This window comes from Falco biarmicus, chromosome Z, assembly GCF_023638135.1.
Source record: "Falco biarmicus isolate bFalBia1 chromosome Z, bFalBia1.pri, whole genome shotgun sequence".
NCBI classification, from domain to species: Eukaryota; Metazoa; Chordata; class Aves; order Falconiformes; family Falconidae; genus Falco; species Falco biarmicus.
Genome location: NC_079311.1, coordinates 2517068 through 2539746, shown reverse-complemented (window position 1 = coordinate 2539746; position 22679 = coordinate 2517068). Strand labels below are relative to the sequence as shown.

General features: G+C 45.7%; 1 protein-coding gene across 1 annotated transcript in view; it reads right to left on the bottom strand.

Moving 5' to 3' along the window:
- Positions 1 to 21903, bottom strand: part of VCAN (versican) — a 119691-nt gene extending 97788 nt beyond the window's left edge. The window contains exons 1-3 of the mRNA XM_056325484.1: positions 21680 to 21903; positions 13604 to 13687; positions 1462 to 1834 (exon numbers count right to left, since the gene is read on the bottom strand). Coding sequence (XP_056181459.1) covers positions 1462 to 1834; positions 13604 to 13681 — 451 coding nt within the window. The 5' untranslated portion in view covers positions 13682 to 13687; positions 21680 to 21903. The remainder of the gene's footprint in view (positions 1 to 1461; positions 1835 to 13603; positions 13688 to 21679) is intronic.
- Positions 21904 to 22679: the final 776 nt, after the last annotated feature.

Genomic DNA, 22679 nt, shown 5'->3' with positions numbered 1-22679 from the left:
GGAATGAGGAATGCCAGGTACACTAGTTACTGGAAAGTAATGTTCAAACCAGGATTTCTTTTGCTTTTGCCATTAGGACTAAGCAGTTTATGAAGTTATATAGACATTAATGGTTACATTGAATTATTGTATTTCCAAATCAAGACCGCGCTTCAACATTTTTCATTGAATCAATGCCAAAAGACTGTTCAAGTTAGGTTAAGCACATTGGAAGAACAATGCAGTATTAAGCTCACCAAAAAAAACATCTTAGCCGAAGTCATAATTTCCAGCAGCAAGTATTAGTGTTTGTTTTGGAATTCAGTCATCTGAGTAAATACTGAACTTCCAGAAAACACCTAAGTGCAAAGAAGTGTGAGGCAGAGTCCACGTGAGATGGTACATCCACACAGCACAGTGTTGTTCTAAGCATGCAGAGTAATTTGGATCCAGAATTTGCATTTACATGGCACAGAGCCTGGGCTAATACGTCCTGTCTTTCAGCGCGGGTTGTTAGCTCAGGCTCAGTGCCAAACTGACAGGGCTATACAGCACCAGGTTCTGGAGTGGTCTCTGTGCTGTACTTATGGTGCTGTGTAAGCAGGCTCTTAGCAGAAAAACACCTATAGATCAGATGTCCCCTCTGCCACTTTACACGATTTTGAAAGTCCCATCTTTTCAGTATTTTCACATGTACACTTCTCCCCCTCAAAGTTTCAGAGGTTATTTCTTTAAAGTGATGACCAGAAAACTCTTAGTCTTGGATCCTCCACATGGAAGAACATTAGCAGCCACCTCCCTATTTGTTTTCCTGCAGTTTCTGCCAGATGGGTGCCCTCCTACCTATCCAACCTTTATTACTGGGACAAAAGAAAATCCTCCTTTGTGCTTGACATTCCTATCACAGAAAGAGTGGTTCCCAGTTTTGCTGGCATTATGGTTGTGTACATCAGGTGGCAAGATAGGCCCACCACAGCTCCAGTAGCAGGGCAGTTGCTCCTTTTCATCCTACGCAAACAATTAAAAAGAAACTGCTTCTGCCTGCCAAGTCTGTCATTTTGTAATGACATTTTTCAGACAGATGCGTTAGTACAGTATGTATCATGTTTCAATGGGCTGGTCTGAGAAAACTTAAGAGGTATCTCCTTAAAAAAAAAAAAAAAAAAAGAAGAAGAAAAAACTTGTCTTGCAAAGGGTATAAACCAAATCAAAGTATTAAACTACTCTGGGAATAAGGAAATGGCATTTGTTCCAGGAATCAAAAGTAGCCTCCCTGAAGGTGTAAGTGATAGAGAGCTACAGACTGGAAAATATGAAAAAGAATAAATAAAACGCAGAAAGAGAATGGGAAGTGAACAGTTAAGGAAGAGTAAATTGCTAAAGATAATCCTTTAAATACCCTCTCTTTATATGTTAATTACTAACTTTTACTGTTTTAGCTGAAATCACTGTTGACTACAAAGGAAATGGATAAATCCTTACCCTCTACAGCCAATGATACAATGCCTTGTGTGTCTTCAACTCCGTACATAACATCACAGCGATATACCCCTGCATCACTTGCACGCAGCTTAGAGAAAGTCAGCGAAGCATCACCTGTCTCCTCTGAATTGGTTGGAACAGACACTCTGTCTTTGTAGCTTTGACCTATTTTGATGTTGCCATTTTGGGCCACCAGGACTGTGGTTTCTTTTGCATCTTTTCCACTTTTATCCAGTTCAACCTTTGACCATTTGATTCGAAGATACTCAGCTGCATAGCTGGAGGCTATAGTGGGTGTGGTTGAAAAGAAGCATGGCAGGACTGAAGTTCCAGAGAGGGAACCCTTTACAAGGGTTTTTTTTTTCCGCTTTAACTAGAAAGAGAGGAGAGAGGGGGAGAGAAAGGACAAATCACATCAATGGAACAGCAAAATCAGAAACAGATACATTTCATTGTTACTTAAGATTCACAGACATGCAAGACCTGAAATCCATGACACTGAGCTGATTTGTAACAGGACTGATCAGCGTGAGCTAAAAAAGAGTTTGCATCAATATCCTAGGCTGCTGATGGAGCCCTTTTCTGTTTGGGCAAATCTAATTCACTACTCTCTGATGTTTTTTCTCCATTTTTTATAGTCACCCAGTAATTGACCTTCTTTGGAAACTGTTTTGAAATTTTAGATGACAGATGAATGCTAAGAGCTGGCTTTGTACTTCATAGGAGCAAGACCCTTCTGAGTGAAAAACAGCGAGTTACCTCACATTTATTGCTGGCCAGTAGCATGCATACAGGATAGCTACTGATGTTTACACCTTGTCTTACCTCACAGTAACTTGTTCATTTGCTCCTATCCTAAAAGCAAAACTATGACTTTGCATATATGGCATCTCTTACTCTATTCTTTCAAGGGTTAACTCTTTTTATTGCACCCCCGCAGTGAGATTCTCCCAAATAGTCATCCTTTTATAATTATTTTCCTGTCACTTCAAGGACTTGAAGACTTTGCAGAAATAAAGTATTCCAGGGTGTTGAAGCAAAGAAGGAAGTACCGTGCACAGAAAGTCACAACTTGGCTCAGACTTGACATGATAGGACCTTTATCATTTTTTATAACATCTCCATCTGCAAACATTTTACAGTGAAATGCTTCCATCTGATAATATCCTGAGGGGGAATTTGACTACTGTTCATCCAGCCTGCACACAGTAACTGTCTGAAGAGACGAATTCTGTTAGATTTATTTTTATGTGATGTTGTTTCATCATACGTAATGGCTTAATGAAGATTAAAAGCTGATGCACAACAGTGTCTATCTTACCTCTTTCACTGTCCTGCAATCTAATATTTTTTGAAAGGTGGAACACACTGATCATTAATTTTAAGCAAGCTAGGGTTCATAAAGTTTAGAAATACAATAACTTCAAATACTAGCCACCAGAATGATGAAATTGGAGACACCAGCACATGACAATTATGTATCTATTTATCTATCATCAAAAATATCACGTCTCCATAAAGAGCAGAAGATTTTTTGGGGAAAAACCACGAAAGTCAGAAACACAGAAAAATTGCTCAAGCTGATTATTTTTAACAGAGATGACTTTATGCAGGATAAAGTATTTAATAGTATTATTTTTAAAGGTTCAATACAAGAATGATCAGTTTGATGACCAAGCATTTTAATAAAAAAGTACTAACTAGAAAAAACAGAGAAAAAAATTAACTGACCAAGGAAGACCCAGAAGTTTAAATGGAATTCCTTGGGTCTTTCCATCCATACCTACCTAACTGGAAATTCCTGGGAACACAATGCAGATGCACTTAAGATGACTGTATCAAAACTGATTAGACCAGAGAGAGTACATCAACAATGGGATAGTGCTGTGCCAAAACAGCTGCATTGCACCCAAAGCTCAGCGGAAAAGTTCACATGGAATGGCACTATCTAAGCAAATTTACCAGCAAGATGCTCACTCTGTGATTCAGGCATGCAGTGAGATTCTCGTTTTTCCATTAACTTGTAAGCAGAGACCAGTGATGGTACAACTCACATTTAATAGTTAAACAAACTGATCACTTCATACACTTTGGGCTCAGACCTAGCAAGAATCTAGTTGTAAAACGGAAAGACAAAAACAGGTCCAATATGAAACTGAAGACTGGAGAATTCACAAGACTTGAAGACAAGCCTGTAGAAGTTACTGAATACTAAACACTAGCTCAAAAGCTTTGGTTGCATGCACATTAATTTAAAGAAAAAAATCCACTGTGTTTTTTGGTTGGTTGTTTTGGTTTTTTAATTTCCTTAAGGAAATAAAAACTTAACTAGCATAGAGCCAACTGGTTGCCAAAACCTAGAAAGGATTGATTTTATCCTGAAGATGTACAGTATGGAAATACCACTGGCTTTTATATCATTTTTAATTTCTTGAAACTTCACTGAGTTACAGTGGTGTATAGACATAAAGAAACAGAATGAATACTCAGCTTTCTCAGTTGTGATGACATTTCTGCCAAATTGCACAGGTGGAAGATTAAAATCAGTCTCAAAATATTTAGTAATTATTATGATCTCTTGTCATCTATATACATTACAGGAAGTTCTTAAATGAAAAATGACCTAGTTATAATTATCCTGATTGACAGAATTTTAATAAACTTTTGAGAACGATGTTTCTGGTTATGAGTGGTCCGGAATATTAGCACTGAACCCTGAGGAAATTTCCTCTCTTTAAAATTTGTCTGCACATCAGCAGACTTAAACCCTTGGCAAACACAACATATCAACATGATATGCAAACTAGATCTATCCTTAATTGGGCTATATCCCAGAATAGGAGACCATGTAGGTACAAACATGTCCATCTAACCAATGCCCGTAGAAAGCATTATAAAACTTTATTTTATACATGTAATATTTTATTACATAAAAGCACTCTTTGTTTTGATGAGAAGAGGGGAGAAGCAGAAAGAGAGGGGAGAGCTTTACCCTATTGAAAAAGAAGAATTAATATTTGGCACTGAAACATAAGATTAAGTGATGTTCCTGCACAGTTCAAAAAAAGCTTAATTTCCTGCTGCAGTTCAAGTTAGTTAATTAGGCAGAATTTACTGGCCAATGCAGCAAGCATCAATACCTTCTATTAATGCATATAGCCCTTTTGTTCCTTTAGCATTTTCCCTACGCTTATACTCCATGTTATGTCTCCTTTTCAGCCATTGCCAACTGTATGTGATAGACTATTCCTTAAAAGGAACATGGCAGGGAAAAATATGAACAAAATGTTTTGTAACTGCTTGTGAATTGGAGCACAAGCTGAGAAAAGCAGATATTTGCCAACATTGTCTTATACCATATCCCCATCCCACCATGTAGGACCTAGAATACTTGTTACATCACATAGTCTTGAACAAGAGGATGGTATTAACATAACTAAGCTGGCTGACAATTAACATAAGCATTTTTTCAGTTGCTAACTAATATGTATCACTCATGCATAATTTATTAGGGAAAATACATACACAATAAAGAAATAAAATACACAGCTAAGTCTAAATCACCTGGCCGCAAACCATATCTTGCCATAACTCCCAGAAAAGTCAATGGAAGATTTGTAAAAGATAGTGGGACTGCAGTGTTGGGCCGAGAGCAACACAATGCAATCAGATTACAGAGTCAGTAGACAGTGTGCCTTAGCAGCTGAGTACTTTTGTTGTCCTCCCCTGTTTAAACATTAAATATCTCCAAGTAACAGAAAGAGAATGTATAATGAAAACTTCTCCCATGAGATGTCCTGACAGAAGACAACTCTAACACTGCACAGGATTTTGCCACAACTTATTACTGTCTTGTTTTCTCCAAACCTAAAACTACGGCTATGCATTTGTATTGGTTTATCATGCAGTTGATGACATGTGGCACACACTTTCTTAAAAAAAGTAAAATTCCAGCTTGCCTTTTCATGCTTTTTTTCCCCCATCAAAATCACCTTATGTCCTCCCAGTCCACGATTTCAGCTGCAAAGTCAGCTTATCCTAGCAATGACACATAGCTTGATATCTTTCTTTTGATGTGGGAGGCAAACTACAGAAGAACTTCTTGCTTAAGAACAAAGCCTCTTTCCCTAGAATTTCTACTTTTTTGTTTGTTTGTTTTAAATGTTATAAAATTCTTAAAATAGAAATCTAAAGAGGAAATAAAAAAGGACAAAATCCTGCTCTTTTGTATTACATTAACCATAACTATCAGACCAATGGGTCATAATGGACAAGAAGTCTGAAAAGAATGCCCTACATGAAGTGACACTGCTTAGAGCAATTTTGCTACGTAATTAAGCTCAAGGGAACAGAATGTTGCTACTGACTATGCAGACAAAAACCACATGCTCAAAGAAGAAAAGATTCTATGTCTTTTAAGCCAAATTTATGAGACAAAAAAACCCTGAATACCATTTTTTAGTTCATCAACAACCTGCTTAGGCATATGGTATACTGCCCTGCCTACCAGCAGCAACAGAAAGGATCAATGTGTTCTGTTAAACTGGCTACTAACGCTGAGCCCAAGAGAAGTCTTTTCATTAACTATAAATATTTTAATGAAGATAATGATAAATTAAAATTAATGCACCACTTAAACTTGCATGAAACTGACATCAGAGGTAACAGACTGAGACCCAATAAAAACACTCACTGAGTTCTTTGCCAGGTGATTTGTGGTCTGAGCAAGCAGAATAAGAGAAGGAGGCACAGACTGATGAAGAACTAACTACTTTCATATTCTGCAAGGAACTCACAGGAAGCCACACAAATGTATGTCTCAGCTGCAGAACTCAATGTAACATATGCAGACATCATAGGCAGGCACACATGCATTTTATAGCACCTACAGAACATAAATGTGATCAGATAAACTGATGTTTAGTATATTCTCTGACTATAGCCTGTTTGGAAGGGATGGGATCTGCCTGCCTAGAAGAGGCAAGGGAAGCCTCGGCAGCAGGCTGGCCAGCTTGGTGAGGTGGGCTTTAAACTGATGGACTCAGGGGATGGGGTCCAAAGTGGCAATGCTCATGCCATTGCAGCCAACTAAAGAATAAGCCAGGCCAACCAGAGTAGCGATATAATCTACCTTAGCTGTCTCCCAAGAAAAGTACCAGATGGCCAGCCACCTCACGGGTGTGCATGGCTATGGTGGACCCTCTTGTGCCCCTCCTGGAAAACCTGCATGCTCAACTGCCTCTCTGAAACGCCCATACACCGACGCACACAGCATGGGGAATAAACGGGAAGAATTAAGAGGTCTGTGTGTGGTCACAGGGCCATGATCTCATTGCAGTTACAGAGACATGGTGGGATAGCTGGCATGACTGGAACACTGTCATGGATGGCTATTCACTTTTTAGGGAACGCAGGCCAGCAAGGAGAGGTGGTGGAGTTGCCCTTCATTGGAGTGGGCAACCGGGCTGTATCGAGCTCTGCCTGGGGGTGGATGCAGAAAAAGTTGCGAGCTTATGGGTAAGGATTAAGGGGCAGGCCAGCATGGGTGACACTGTCGTGGTGTTTGCTACAGGCCACCTGATCAGGAAGTCGATGAAGCCTTCCACAGATAAGTGGATGTAGCCTCCTGATCACATGGTTCTCATGCAGGACTTCAACCACCCTGACACCTGCTGGAAAGCCAATACAGCTAGGCATGCACAGCCAACGAGGCTCCTGCAGAGCACTGATGATAACTTCTTGATACAGGTTGTGGAGGAGCCAACGAGGCAAGGTGTGCTCCTGGACCTTGCACTCAAAACCAGGGAAGGATGGATTGGGGGTGTGAAGGGTGGGGGCACCTTTGCTGCAGTGACCGTGAGATGGTGGAGTTCAGGATCCTGTGTGGAGGAAGCAGGGCAATAAATACGATTGCAACCCCGGACTTCAGGAGAGCTAACTTTGGCCTCTTCAAGGACTTACTTGGAGGAATCCCATAGGTCAGGGCTCTAGAAGGTAGGGAGCTCTGAGACTGGCTGATATGTAAGCATCACTTCCTCCAAGCTCAAGACAGATCCAACCTTATGAGTAAGAAATCAAGCAAAGGGGGAAGGAGGCCTGCATGAATGAGGAAGGAGCTCCTGGCAAAATTCAAACAGAATACAGATTGTGGAAAAAGGGACAGAGCACTTGGGAGGAATATAGGAATGTTGCCAGAACATGCAGGGAGGCAATGAGGAAGGCTAAGGTCCATCTGGAATTAAATTTCGTGAAGGAGGTCAAGGACGACAAGAAGGGCTTCTTCAAGTACATCAGTAGCAAAAGGAAAACAAGGGAAACTGTGGGCCCGCTGCTTATTGAGGTGAGTGCCCTGGTGACAAAGGACACAGAGAAGGCTGAGTTACTGAATGCCTTCTTTGCTTCAGTCTGTACTGCCAAGGCCAGCACTCAGATTCCCCAGACCCTAGAGGCAAGAGAGGAAGTCTGGAGAAAGGAAGACTTTCCCCTGGCCGAGGAGGACCACATTAGAGCACACAGAGCACTTAAGCAAACTTGACACCCAGAAATCTATGTGCCCTGATGGACTGCACCCCTGAGTGCTGACGGAGCTGGCAGATGTTATTGCTAAGCCACCCTCCATCATCTTTGAAAGGTCATGGAGGACAGGAGAGGTGCCTGAAGACTGGAGGAAAGCCTGTGTCACTCCAGTCTTCAAAAAGGCTAAGAAGGAGGATTTAGGAAACTACAGCCCGGTCAGCATCACCTCCATCCCTGGAAAGGAGATGGAACAGCTCATCCTGGAGGACATTTTGAAGCATGGAGAGGAAAAGAAGGTTGTCCGTAGTCAACATGGATTTACCAAGGGGAAATGCCTGACCAACCTGATAGCCTTCTATGATGGAAAGACTGGCTGGGTAGATGAGATGGATGTTGTCTATCTTGACCTCAGCAAGGCTTTTGATACTGTCTCCCACAACAGCCTCGTAGGTAAGCTCACGACATGTCAGTTACACAAGTGGACACTGAGGTGGGTTGAGCTGGCTGAATGGCAGAGCTCCGAGGGCTGTGACCAGCAGCACAGAGCCTGGCTGGAGGGGTCAGTGCTGGGTCCAGCCCTGTTCAACTTATCCATCGGTGACCTGGGTGAAGGGACAGAGGCACCCTCAGCAGGTTCCTGATGACACAGATCTGGAGGAGCAGCTGACACACCAGGGGCCTGCGCTGCCATTCAGCGAGACCTGGGCGGGCTGGAGAGTTGGGCAGAGAGGAGCTCATGATGTTCAACAGGGGCAAGTGAGGGATCCTGCTCCTGGGGAGGGACAGCCCTGTGCACCAGCACCGGCTGGGGGTGACCTGCTGGGGGGCAGCTCTGCAGAGCAGGACCCGGGAGTGCTGGCAGGCAGCAAGTTGCCCATGAGCCAGCAGTGTGCCCGTGTGGCCAAGGTGGCCAGTGGGATCCTGGGGGGCACGAGGAGGAGCGGGGCCAGCAGGTGGAGGGAGGTGACCCTCCCCCTCTGCTCCGCCCTGGTGAGGCCGCATCTGGAGCGTGTGCCCAGTGCTGGGCTGCCCAGTTCACCAGAGACATGGAACTGCTGGAGAGGGTCCAGCAGAAGCTACGAAGCTGATGAGGGGCCAGAGCATCTCCCTTACGAGGACAGGCTGAGAGAGCTGGGCCTGTGTAGCCTGGAGGAGACCGAGAGGGGATCTCATTGATGTCTACAGATGTCTTAAGAGCGAGTGTCAGGAGGACAGGGCCAGGCTCTTTTCAGTGGTGCCCAGTGACAGGACAAGGGGCAACGGGCACAAACTGCAGCCCAGGAAGTTCCATGTCAATGTGAGGAGGGAAAATTTTTTTACTCTGAGGGTGACCAAGCACTGGCACAGGCTGCCCAGAGAGGCTGTGGAGCCTCCTTCTCTGGAGACATTCAAAACCCTGCTCTAGGTGAATCTACTTCAGTAGGGGGTTGGACTAGATAATCTCCAGAGGTCCCTCCCAACCCCAACCATGTTGTGATTCTGCGAAAAAACGTATCACACACAGCAATCTGGGTTTTTTTAAATGTCTTCTGGATTACAAAGCTTTCACAAAAGCATACTCACTCATGGCAGGACAAATAGTCACTTAAAATGGGTAAGATAAACTCCAACACTTATCATAATCATAAGGCCCAGCCTGTAAACGGCAAACCCTAACACCAGCTAGCTCAAAGTTAGTAAATGCCACACGAGCCATAGGCATAAACCTTGCTCTTGAACTTCTGTCATTAATCCTTCACATGTACCAGAGAAAACAGCAAAGGTCTCGCAGAGGGACATTCCCGTGACCCCAGAAGCTTAGACAGTATTTTCTGCTGCCTTCCTGACACACATCTTCTGATAATTTAAAGTCTCAAAGAAGCCATGCAAGACCATTCTCAATCTGCTCTCAAAGGAAAAATACTTTTGTTGCTACACAAAATCTAATAAGCATGCCATGCAAACATGCTAGGTATTTATGAATGTGACTGTTCACAAAAATGAGTGGAAAAGAAAACAAAGATGGGAATAATGGATAGCAGTGAACGCATTAAACTTTGCATGCTTATAACTTGCTGTGTTCTAAATTAAGCTTCAGTTGTGTTATGGCTTAACATTAAGACTCACAACTCCAGGATTTACACTTTTAAAGTAACTGCTGATATTGACAAATTTCTCATATGACCCTTGAAAGAAAAATGTTAAACTTTCAGATCAATTTTGCCTGAAAGGTCTTTAAAGGAAATATTGCTATGCATCATATTAAAGTGACTACATGGAGTGATCCAATTAATTGTGGCACTGGGAGCATGGGAATTTGTGTTTCATTAAAGATTTCAAGGCTGCAATTTTAAATTCAAATTCAGAACTTAAAAGGAAAAAAGTTGAAACTTAATATGTCTAACTCTTCCAAATGCAGATATATTTTTATTCTTCACATATTTTTTCAAAGAAAAGAAACTTCTGTACTTGTAAAGGTTGTCTATAACCTTGTAACACTTGTCCTCAAAAATAGTCTGACATTTCTACAAAACAGAAGGATATGAGTTGATCCCACAAACTCTATTGGATCAATTAATGAAAAAAAAAAAAAAAAGTTTTAAATCTTTGCCTTCTTCACCATGGCCATACTTCAAATATCTTTAGGACTCTCTATGGCAAAAGTATGGCCCCTCACCTTCAGACATAAAATACACAAAGTTCACAGGGTATTGTAGGAAGATGAGGGGGTTTCTGAACTTCTTCCAAAAGATTCAGGCAAATAAGGACCAGTCAGAACCTGGCCTATCTTCATGAGGAGCCCTTACCAGGATGTTCATATGGAATTTGCTTAAGTACTAAAAATTCTGCTCTGGGGAAAACATAGCCATTTAAGAGGTGAGAAAAGGTGGAGTAAGTCAGAAGACACCTAAAGGTGCCATCGTAAAGGATTCATCCCGGCGACTCAGAGGATCCATCCTACTCCTCCCCACTCCCAGTGATGCACTCCCAATCCCTGAATTCTGCCAGCACTAGCATTTGTGCAAGGCAGTGAGTCAGATCACAGTTCTGACCCAGTGGAAAAATAACCTGCAAGAAATGCTACATGCTCTTTCAAACAAGTCATTCACCTGATTCAGCTGGCCATATACCCACATAAATATAAGTGTCAGCACGAAGGAAAGCATAAAAACTAGCACCAGGGGATGGAAAAGGGGCAGGACTATGCCCTTCAGTGCTAAAATGTATGTGTGATTAGACTGACCATGGAACTATGCCCTAAGTAAATATGAAGGGACTTTCAATATGTCATAACAGAAACATTAGTTTTAAATGTGTTGTCAGATTCCTTTGCCTTACTTATTCTACCTCCGTACATGTTCTCCATCCCAAGGTTGATTTTCAGGTAAAATCTTAACTTTAGACCTCTCCTCATGTGCATGATATACTACCATTTTGAAGCTGAATGGTTATTGCTAGCAGCTCTTCCTTTTCCTATACCTTAAAGCAGACGTTTCTGCCTCAAAGAAGGCTGCAACTTGGAACCACAGAGTGGTTTGGTTTGGAAGGGACCTTCAAAGATCAGCTAGTCCAACCCTGCTGCCAAGGGTAGGGACATCTTTCACCATATCAAGTTGCTGAAAGCCTCATCCAACCTGACTTAGAGCACTTCCAGGGAGGAGATACCCACAGCTTCTCTGGGTGACCTGTTGCAGTGTCTCACCACCCTTACTGTAGAAAATTTGTTCCTTGTGTCCCATCTAAACTTTTCCAGTTTAACACTGTTGCCCCTTGTCCTGCTCTGGTAAAAAGTCTCTCTCCATCTTTCTTATAAGCCCCCTTTAAGTATAAGTAACTTATCAAATAAAAGTTTCCAAGTTCACCATGTAGACTTACGTTGCAAGTCCAAGACCTCTTCTGACAATCGCTTACTTTGCCTCTCCAAAAGCTTCATACAAACAAATGATTAAACGTCAGCTGTGGATCTGAGATTCATACACCAGTCTACATCTACAAACATTTTACTAAGTAAAAAAATGGGTGGAGAAAAAAAAAACTTAACCTTTAATAACCAAATCAGTTTCAGCTCTCCAGGAAAAAGAAAATGGAAGCTCAGTTTTAGTGACTTGCTCCTTGCCTGAAGCTTTGACTCTGTTGTCCCTGAGGACAAGCCCAGTCATCCTGGGTTGTTTTATGTTTAATGAAGAATGGAAAAACAAAACCAGAACCAGCTTTAAGGAGGAAGTGATGGTAGGAAATGGTAAAGGAGTGTGCTCCCAACCAGCTTGAGAAAAAAAAAAAACCCAAACATTTTTTGTTAGTTGGCTTCACTAAGCACAATGGTCTATTCCATTATCTTACAGGACTACCTGAAGACTTAGCTAGCAACAGTGTGCAAGTTGGGGGGAAAAATGAGTATATCTGACTTTCCCAAAGGCTAAAATCAGTCTGAGGAGTTCCTGGAAAGAAAAGGAAAGAAAAAAATCAAGGAAAATCTTGCTCTGAGGCTTGGGAAAACTATTATGTGAATTTTGTGAGTCTGTAGCAGGTGAGAGAACCCTGTCCTTTCTAAAGACTTGACTCGAACTTTCAAATAGCCATGGAACACATGAGTACATGCTCTAGTGTTAGCATGTAATCACCAAGAGAAGTAGTAAGGGCTCCTCCTTCCCACCCAAACTGAAGACCTGCAGCTGCCTTAATGTGTCCTTGCTCCAGATCCCAGCAGCCAAGGGACCTGCCACCAAATTAGCTCATGGCAGCCTTGCCCCATCCCAGTACGGGGCTGGCAGCCAGACTGCCCGCTCCAGAGAAATGTCCCCAGCTGCTCTGTGATAGATCACAGGGCAAAGCAGAAACTGGGGCTACTGGTTTCCCCTGTATGCCACTTGCACATGGCATCTTTCACCCTGAATACAGAGAGGGTGCAAGCTGTGACCTATAGACCCAAAAGGCTGCGGTGGCATGACATATGTGAGTACATGCATTGGGATCTGATTGGGAGGCATGCTAAACCAGTACTCCTATAGCCCCAAAACTCCCCCTTTTCATTCACCACTTCTGCAGCCTGGCTAGGTGCATCCCAGGAACCTGCTCCTCCTGTTCCTATGCCACCAGCACCATCACTGCTCCCTCCATGGCACCAGGCTGAAGCCCCCATGGAAGGTGTCTGCCTTCCACTAAAATTAGCCCCCCGGTCAGCCCTTACCTCATCTACTGCAAGGAGCTCCTTTGTGGATTGCAGAAAATGAAGGTGCGAGACATACCGGGCCAACAGGACCAACATTTCAGAAGCACAGGTTAAAGGATTAAAATGCATTCTTGAATATTTGGAGAAGGCAATCTATTTTGCTTTACACAATGTAATTCTATGGCACTTTCTTTATTATTACCTGAATTATAGTAATGGCAGTTACAAACCTCAGGAGACATCAGAGAGGCGTGTAAACCTTGTCAAAAACATGCCCCCTCAGTAAGAATTTCCTGTATATATCAGTAATGTGATGAGAACACATAAACAAAGTCAGTTACACAGTGCAGCAAAATGAGTGGCAGCGGCAAGACCAGAAACTGAATCTCCTGAGTCTGGGTTGTGTCCCAAGTCCTGGGAAGCACCCTACTGATCGGAGCATTAAAATGAATTTTAGTAAACGATTCTATGTATAACAGACTTACCTTTAGGTAGCATATATGTTATAACTAATGTAGAGTACATCCATAAGATACTTTTTATACTTAACAACATCTTGACCTACAAATAAAGAACAAAGGAGTAAGTAGTTAGTATTGCATTGTGTCCTTATCAAGTGTTGTAACCCAGTATATCAATACTTGTCATTGAAGAATATCTACTTAAAAAAGATGCTCAGCAGGCCAGCAAATAATTCTTACTATATTGATCTTCAGCTATTTTATTTACTGTTTTTTAACTTTATTCCCATACAGTGGTAGCAGTATATGAGTATAATCTGATGACTTTTTCCTGGTGTGGTGTTGTCAGTTCAGATCCAACCTCTGGATAATTTTATGTCCATAACACAAACGACCTTGTCATTTAGCAACAGCTAACAACCCAGCTAATGTCAGAAGGAGCTCCCATGACAAACTTCTCATGAATTTTGATGGTGAGTCACACCCACACTATGATCCTTCCCATCTGCAAGCAGGTTGCCAGATGACTTCCTGCTTTCACGATTTCTCCACATAGTACTTTACAGTGGAAATTTGTTATAATGACAATGTGTCCCTATCCAATACAGATTCGTAATGAGCTTCAGGTTATTGAGCCCAGAGTGATACTCAGACATGTCAATTCCCTTTGGGTTTGGTTCTCACCTCCTTTACAGGCTCCACCTTTTAACAGCTGAAAAGTTCTCCACATATATCGTATGTACATAAAAATATATTGCATGTTCATAATAGTATATCTTCATTTTTACTCCAGTTCTTAGGTACACATGTTGAATCTGTAAATGTCCTAAAAATTTCAAAAGTACACTAACAAAAGCATTACAAGTCCCATAAATGTTGACTAATATAAAGGGTTTATAAATAGTCCCTCTTCCATATAGTTACACGTATGTACTACCTAGTCTACATAAGAAATAACTTTCAGCTACACTTAGTCAAAAACTGCTGCTGAAAAACTTTTACCACAAAATCCCGAGTTTCCTGATATTGCTGTCAAAATATGCTTCTTGGGTTCTTTACTTGGGCAAGTAACCTGACCTGATAGTTTTTTCCTGTCCAAGAGAGATTACGGTTGAACTGCTTTAAGGAACAGTGAAACAGAGATTTGATAGATACACATCTTTGTTATAACTATGGAACTTGTATTGCACATAGATATTTTGGCATTTTTTACGTTAGCATTTTAGTTCTTTAGTAGTTACACATAATGCTTTAGGGTTATACATTCAAAAACCTCCACAAACTATACTGAATATAATAGCAAGACACACAGAGAAAGACCTTCAGAAAACTACTGGTGATGTGCTCAGTCTCGGGAAAGTTTTCTCCACAGCTTACAGCTGCAGCTGAAACTTCACATGAGTCTGTGTGAATTGGCATCTATCCTGCAGTGGCTGAACAGTTCAGAAAAGGTGCAAAACATCTCAAACGAAGCCCTTCCAATGAGGCAAGCTCTAACATAACAGCAGCATGTTAAAAATTCCCACCCAAAAGGGCTGAAAACCCAAAAGGTTTTCATTCCCTATACATGGATGGCCAGAGCTAGCTGGTTGCACTGGGAAACATATGCAGCAATCTATTCCCAGGGCGTGGAGGAAAGAATACAGCTGCTTTCTGTAGAGCTGACTGCACACTGCCAAAGACGCCCCATCTCTGCTTCAGCCATTCAATAGAGCTGAGTGTATAATGTGATATCACTTATTTTGCAATATTAACTTCATGGAATTCACACTTTTTATGACTGGGCCCCAAACAAGAACTGGGACTTCTTTGACTTCATTCAGTTCGAGCCCTATATGCCATAAAACTGTTTCTGAAGACTCTAACACATACCCCAACACCATCCAGCCAGTTTTACCTCTCCCTACACCTCCACATGCCAAGCTGTACATGGAGAAAACAAAAGTGCTTATTTAATAACTAACTTTAAAAATCTGTAATGTGTCCTGTCATACTAGGTATGCCCTAGTAATCCTCTGTAGAAGATTGTTATGAGTGAGGAGGTTGCACAAGGTAAAAGCTGCAGACATCCAAGTTCTTTTAATGCAATGGACCAGCTCTGAAAAAGTCATGTGTTTGCTTAAACACTTGAATGATCCTCATTATTACACAACATTTTGAAAAAATGACAGGTCACGCTGAGCCTACATATGTGCATACACTAGAAGGCCCTTCAAGCAACGTTCTACCCTGAAACTGCTGGAAGCCTCAAGCACCAAAACCACTGCAGTTCCTTCAGTAACACAAGCACCCTGAAGAGAGCACAAGACAACTGACAGACTTCACCATCAAAGGTGGTGAATGTTGGGCCTGCCTGCAAGACAATGTGAAAGCTCTGGACTCTGTGAAAGCAGAGCTCCTCCAGACCTTCTTTTGAGATGTTTTGTCCCCATGTGTTTCCCATGTGTCACACACTGGCTTCATCAACAGCTAAACAAAAATCTAGAACAAACTGTTTACAAGTTTAGCCTTCCATGTTTACCCATACGATTTATCTCCCTTCTCCCCCAGAAGGCAACCTCAGCATTTGGGACTACAAACAATGGACTGAAAAGAAATTTGCCAAGAAAAACAATAAAGGATTTTCTTTTCCCTGGAAGACAAGCATGCTGCACCTAAATGGGGTTAGTTGCACATTGCAACCACCACCTGCTCCACTGCACCGGCCCTGACCAGGAGTACCTGAATACTTGGCACAAGCCAACAGGAGGCCCGTTGCCCTCAGAAGCTCATTGCAATACTGCCGTGACAAGAGGTGGTGTAACCGCTTCCACATTTGGTAAGAAAACAAACCCTGCTCCTATGCTCAGAGCTGGTGAGAGCTCTGAATATGAGCTTCTGCCCTGCACCACAAGTCCAGAGTGCAGGGGGGACCTCATCTTCCCTTTCCTCTCCGCTTTGTGCACAAGCACAGAGCACTGATCCTCCAATAATGTGTTGGTGACTGCATTACAAATGCAATTTGAGAAATCTTATGATGAAAAAACTCACAGCTTCAGCTTCCAGTCACTGAACAATACATACACACACAATGAAATATAAAAACAGAAAGACAACTGTGGAAGGATAATTTTCAAGATATCCAGTGACTGCTGAACTCCACCATAGGTACAGAAGAGCGCACTCATGGCTGTGATGGCTACTTAGCCTTTTACCGAGTAGTGCAAGAATTACACCTGCTGCACTAAGAGTTTGGATAGCTCAAAAAAACTGCAGTTTGAGAGTGGAGCTTAATATGAGACACCTGCCAAAAATCCCCACCCAACTCTCAGAAAATCATCTCTCAACCGTTTTTTTTCTCTTAAGTCCCCTCTAACCCAAGGTGCTTACTCAAGCAATGAAAAATATTGGGGGAAGGGTCTGGTTTTCAGCACTTAGGCTCACAAGCATGATTCCCATGCAACCCTCCATGCACAAGGGTTTTCGCACTCCAGTCCTTGGTGCGCTCCCATAAACACTCCTGGGTTACCGAGTGCTGTTCCACTACAGCTGCCAGAATTAAATGTGCAATTACCCTACTCTCAAAACAACAGCATGCAGATCGCAATGGCAGTGCCTCAGTCAGCCCCCCAGGGCAGCCTAGTTTAGGAGAAAGCAGAGTTCTGCAGACCTGGTACCAGCAATCCTCCTTTAAAAGCCACAGGGAAGGCAGAGGCTGCTGCTTACACCTAGCACCCCGATTCCTGTTCAGTGTTGCCCGCACTCCCAGGCCACTGCTATCAGATGTGGCTGCTCCTGCCTCCTCCCTGTTTGCTGGCAGAAGCTGCAGCTGACTGTGCTCCCTTGTAGCCTTCTTGAGCAAAATCCCTGCTCTAAAACCAGTTTGTATTTCCCATTCTCACACTTTACAGTTTACAAGAGCCTCTGCTGGCTGGCTGCCATACTGCCCCTAAGTCCACCGTAATCAGCCAAAATCCTTCTTAACCATACCTTTTTCCAGGAGCCTTTCCCCCCACCACCGTCCCTTGGTGTCTCTACACTTGGAGAAAGCCATAATACTATGGACACAGTAAGAAAATCCTGCCAACTCAGGACTGCAAGTTTTGAGTAAGTGTTTAATTTCCACCTTCCTTCTGTTAAAAAAAGTACCTCACTTAACATGACCAAACTCGGGTTGCCTGCTGGCTAGTTTCCAACTGCACTGAGCCATTCTATTAGGAGCTACTACAGGCAGACTGATCTACAGTAGTCATTTGGACTAAATTTTTAAACTGGAAGCAACCCTGAGGGCATCATCTTTTAACCCAAAGATGCCAAGTCCTTGACTAACTCCACATCTTTAAAAACTGGCAGCAGAGGTTCTCTCTGTGGGGAGAGCAAGGCTCCTGTTTTTGCAGGCACCACTACCTTCCCTTACCACAGTAAAAAAACTCATAGCTGCAGTAAGTTCTGATCAGATTCCAGCTCATGTTTAGTTTACAGTGTAAGCTTGATCTCACACCAATGCTATTTTAATTTAACCAGATGGGAGAACATCACGTCTCTCTCTCTGTTTTAAACTGCAGGTTAAGAAAGACAGAGAATTGTCCTGATGTGTCACACACTAAAATCTACCATCCGAGAGCTAGTCCCAGTTTCTCTGAAGTTGGGACAATGAGAAATTAGCTACTTTCATAGAGGTGACACCGTCTTTAAAGGCTGCAGCTTCTCCAGTCACACTGAGATTGATTCAGTGCATGATTTACAGCTGTATTATGAAAGCTGGACACATCCTTTAAACATTTAAAAAGCAGCATCTGCCCATTGACCCTCCTTGCCTCCATACTGGAAGTCATGTTCACATTAAAAAAATAAAATTAAAAAAAAAGGCGGGGGTGTGGTGGGGGGGGGGGTGGGGTGTGACACAAACCCTAGCAGAACATGGCTCTGTAGAAGTGAATTGGGGTTGCTGCTCCTACTAATGGATAAAACAGTAAATTACAGAGCTTTCTGTGAAACCCCAGCACGCTAGAAATGACCGACCCCAGGTGTAGCACACCCCTTGTCCACCTTCCAAGCTCTGCCTCAAACCTCCACGGCTGCTATCCTTTCCCAAAGGCACACAGTCCTCTCCTTTTGCTTTTGCAGTCCTTTGATCCTTTTATCCCATCTGACTGTTAATTGCTGACATGTATCAACCTCACCATTAAGTGCTGCCTCATTAACTTCACCGGTTTCACCACCTCTCTGCCATGTGATTAATTAGCCCACTGTGCTGCCACATGGCCAACCCGGCCTGCATCTGATGCGTCGGTGGCGCCTGCCTAGCCCGCCATCACTTGCAGAGGTCCTCCTCAGGCCTCGAGAAGGTCCCGGGGGCATCTGCACCACCCCTTCCCCACCACCCCGGCACCCGCAGCCGCAGGGAACTCCTCCCGCCCTGGAGCCTCGGCAGCCGAGCCGCTGGCGCAGGCCGGGCGCAGGCGGGAGAAGCGACATGAGCACAGCGTGTTCTGGCGCTCCTCGCCCTGGCAGCTGCCGAGGAGCTGCTGCCTGAGGACATCCCTCCCAGGCCTGCGCTAATTTATGCCAGAAGTGGCTCTGGGCTCTCCGCAGAGACACAGCGGAAAATTTATGGGAGGCAGCGCGTGGAGCGAGGTGACTGGGACCGCACGGCTGCGGAGCCAGGGGTACCCCCCTGCTCCTGCCACCCGCCGGCTCTGCCTCCTCGCCCACCTGCCTGCTTCCCAGGACTGCTGTGGCCCCCTCCCGCTCCAGCGCCCACGCCACGGTGAGGGCGAGCAAGAGGCAAGCGTGAGGAGCAGCAACGGGAACATGCACAGATGCAGCTCATGGCGCCCGCGGGGCTCGACGCCGCGCCGTTCCCACCGGCCTCCGCACACCGGCCGGCCGGCGCGCAGCCTGAACGGTCGAGGGTTTCCTCTGCCATTTCCCCAGCGCCTCTGGCGGGATCGCCCGGCGTGAGCACGGAGCGCCCGGGAGGCCACGGGTGCCCCTGCGGCCCCACCGCCCCAGCCGGGAGCGGCGCCCCCGGGCCGCCTCAGCCCTCAGCCCGGCCGGCGGCGGGAAGCGCGCCGGGCCCGCCCCGCTGTCAAACAGAGCGCCCGTCGACAGCGTCGGCTCCCGCATCGGTCAGAGAAGAGTGAGAAACAGCCCGAAATGCCACGGCGACAATTAAAAAAAAATATTTTATTATGATTATGATTTTTTTTTTTTTTTTTTTTTTACACACACACACACACACCCGCCCCTCCCCTCGAAGCTGAGGGAAACCGGAGCCCTCTGGCGGGAAAGAAGCCACTGCCGAAGGGACGCGGCCCCTGGCTCGCCGCCAGGGGGCGCCGCGGTGCCGCCACCGCCGCGCCCGGCCCGTTCCTCGAGAGCGGCCGGGGCCGCGCCCGCCCGCGGCGGGACCCCCCTGCACCGGCCCCGGCACCCCCCCGCCTGCCTCCACCCCCTCCCCCGCCTGCCCGCGGACCCCCCGACGGACTCGGGACGCGTTTGAGCCGTGGCCGTCGGCGACCCCCACAGCCGAGCCCCGGGCAGAGCCTCTCCCGGCCGCCCCTCCCCGCCCGGGAGCGCGTCCCGGGGACACCCGGGTCCGCGCCGCCTGCGGGCATCGCCGCCGCAGGCAGGGCTCCCCGCCGGGCGCTGCGCCCCTCTCGCTCCTCCAAGTCTTACTCACTCCCTTTGGGAAGGAAACTTGCCCTTTCGCTCAGCCTCTTTGAGCAAAAAGCAAACACACACAAAAAAAAACCAAACAAAAAAAAGCGGGGGACTGCGGTTACCCAACCAGAAACCTCCACAAAAAAAAAAAAGACTCCAAACCCACCCGACATTTGCACTGTTCCATCCTGGGATGGGTTTCTGCAACACGTTTCAACACTCACGCCTTTTTTCTTTTTTTTTTTTTTAAAAAAAAAGAAAAGAAAAGAAAAGAAAAGCCATCGGGGCTTAATCCCAAAGCCAGTGCCCGCAGGGAGAGGGGGTGGCCGGGTAGGACGTGACAAGGGGGACAATGAGCTGGCCCCGGCCCTCGCCTGCTCCCCGTCGCCCCTTTGTGTGGGGACGGTGCCTGGGGGCCGGATGGAGGCTGCCCGCGGGGTCCCATCCCCTGCCGCGGGCATCCCGACCCTCTGCCGATGCCGCCTCCCCACACCCACCCACCCGCTTTTTCCCGCCGTCGAAACTCCCTTAATTCCTTCCACGATGCTCTCACTTTTTCTTTGTAAAACAAAGGCGAAATCCCAAAGAGCGGAGTGGGAAGGCAGTGCCCCTGCCCCAAGAAGCTGGCTGTGGGTGTAAAAGGGGGCGTTTTGCTCTACTGACCTTGTGATCCTCCTCCTCACCCACCGCCCCCCTTTCAGCAATGAAAATGTGGCTCAGAGGACGTCTTGCTCTCCGTTTCCTCTGGAGAGATGCTGTCCGAGTACCTCAGCCCCGCTCTGCCCTGTGAGCAGCTTTCCAGGAACATCGGGGAGGAAAAGGAAAGAGGGGAGCGGAAAAAAAAAAAAAAAAGAAAAAAAAGAAAAGAAAAGATGGGGGGAATACACCAGAGTGGAGAAGACTGAGCGCACGCTTTTCCCAGCGCAAGAAAACCTGGTGGCCGGAGGAAAGGTCCATTCTTGTCGCTCCTGTAAGACGGGCGCTTTGTGTATTTAACACCCTCACGAAATAGCTTCCTCTTTTCTCCCTCCCTGAGCCCCACCGCACACCAAGGTGCACCTCTACCTTCCCGGCCATTCAAACAACCAGTACCAAAGACTTCTTTCTGTCAGGGCTCCCACCCCAAAGTCTTTTATTTCCCAGTTTTCTTTGTTCTCCTCTTTGCACCAGGGGATTTTTGTGGGTCCCCGAGCATCCCTTCTCCTCTCCCCCCGCGTGTCGTTGAACTTACCCCAGGTTGTTTAAATTCACCAATCATCGCTATTCTCTCCCGCTCAAGATTTGCGGTTCAACTCTTTGTCCTAACAGGTACCAGCACTAAAACAATCGCCTTAAATCTTACACTAGGTGTTTGCTGGTAATCATATGTGAAGGCAAAAGAAAGAAGAAGAAAAAAAGAACACAAAAAACACAGAAAACCAACCCGCATTAAAGGAGTTATAGTTACCTTAAAAGGTAGCGTATTGCAGAGATTGCAAAAAATCACAACGTGGTGGCTAGGCTAGTCCAGAGATCCCAGTGGCCGCATGAAAGAGTAAATCCCCTCGTTAGTGCTGGAAAGGAGACGGTGGTTCCGGGGTCTCCCCTTCTCCCAGAGCTCGGTCTCCCCTCCCACCCCGCCGGCGAGCACCTGACTCCGAGCTGCGGAGCCTGTACCGAGTTGTGGGCAAAGGGAGCTCGCCTGCAAGTTCAAATGCGAGCCTCAGCCACCCATCATTATTATATCGTTGTACCGTCAGCGCTGCAGAGGAGGGGCGCTGGCTCGGGGAGAGGAGGGTTCACAAGCCTCCTTGCAATTTGCAAAGCTCCCGCAGCTGCTGGGCGCAGGAGAGCCCCCAGCGCCTGCCTCCGCGGAGCGGCGCGCCCCGGCCCCCCCGCCGCCCGCCCCCGCCAGCCCCGCAGCGCCCGGCCCGCAGCGGCCCCGCAAGCGCCGGGGAGCTCCGCAGCCCGTGCGGCGGGACGGGCCCCTCTGCTCGCCCGGCCCCGGCCCTCCGGAGAGGGGCAGGCGGGTGCGAAAGGCGCATTGTTCCCCAATTAAACAATTAACCGGGAAGAGAATGGAGAGACCTCCTCCGCCCTGGCTCCCGACGCCGGCTGAAATGGGGAAAGTGACTGGGACCGAAATCTCTTTTTTCCTTTTTGCCTCCCCGATCTCAGCGGAGGCTGCAATGAAAGAACATAGTGGTGCTTGTTCCAAACTTCCCCAGCCGGTGCCAATTCACAGGCAGTCTCGCATCGGCAGCCTCCTGAGCCAAGCTTCTCCACCCTAGTTTTACGCATCTCCAGCCACTTTTCTTCGCCCCCCCCCCCCCCCCCCCGCTTTTTTTTTTCAGATTAGACTCTGCGCTTGCCGTCCAAACCTCTCAGAGATTAAGTCATAAGCAGAAACCACCCTTTTACAAGGGACTTTCACCAACTAATAAAGGGTCTGCTGTGCTCCTCGAGCG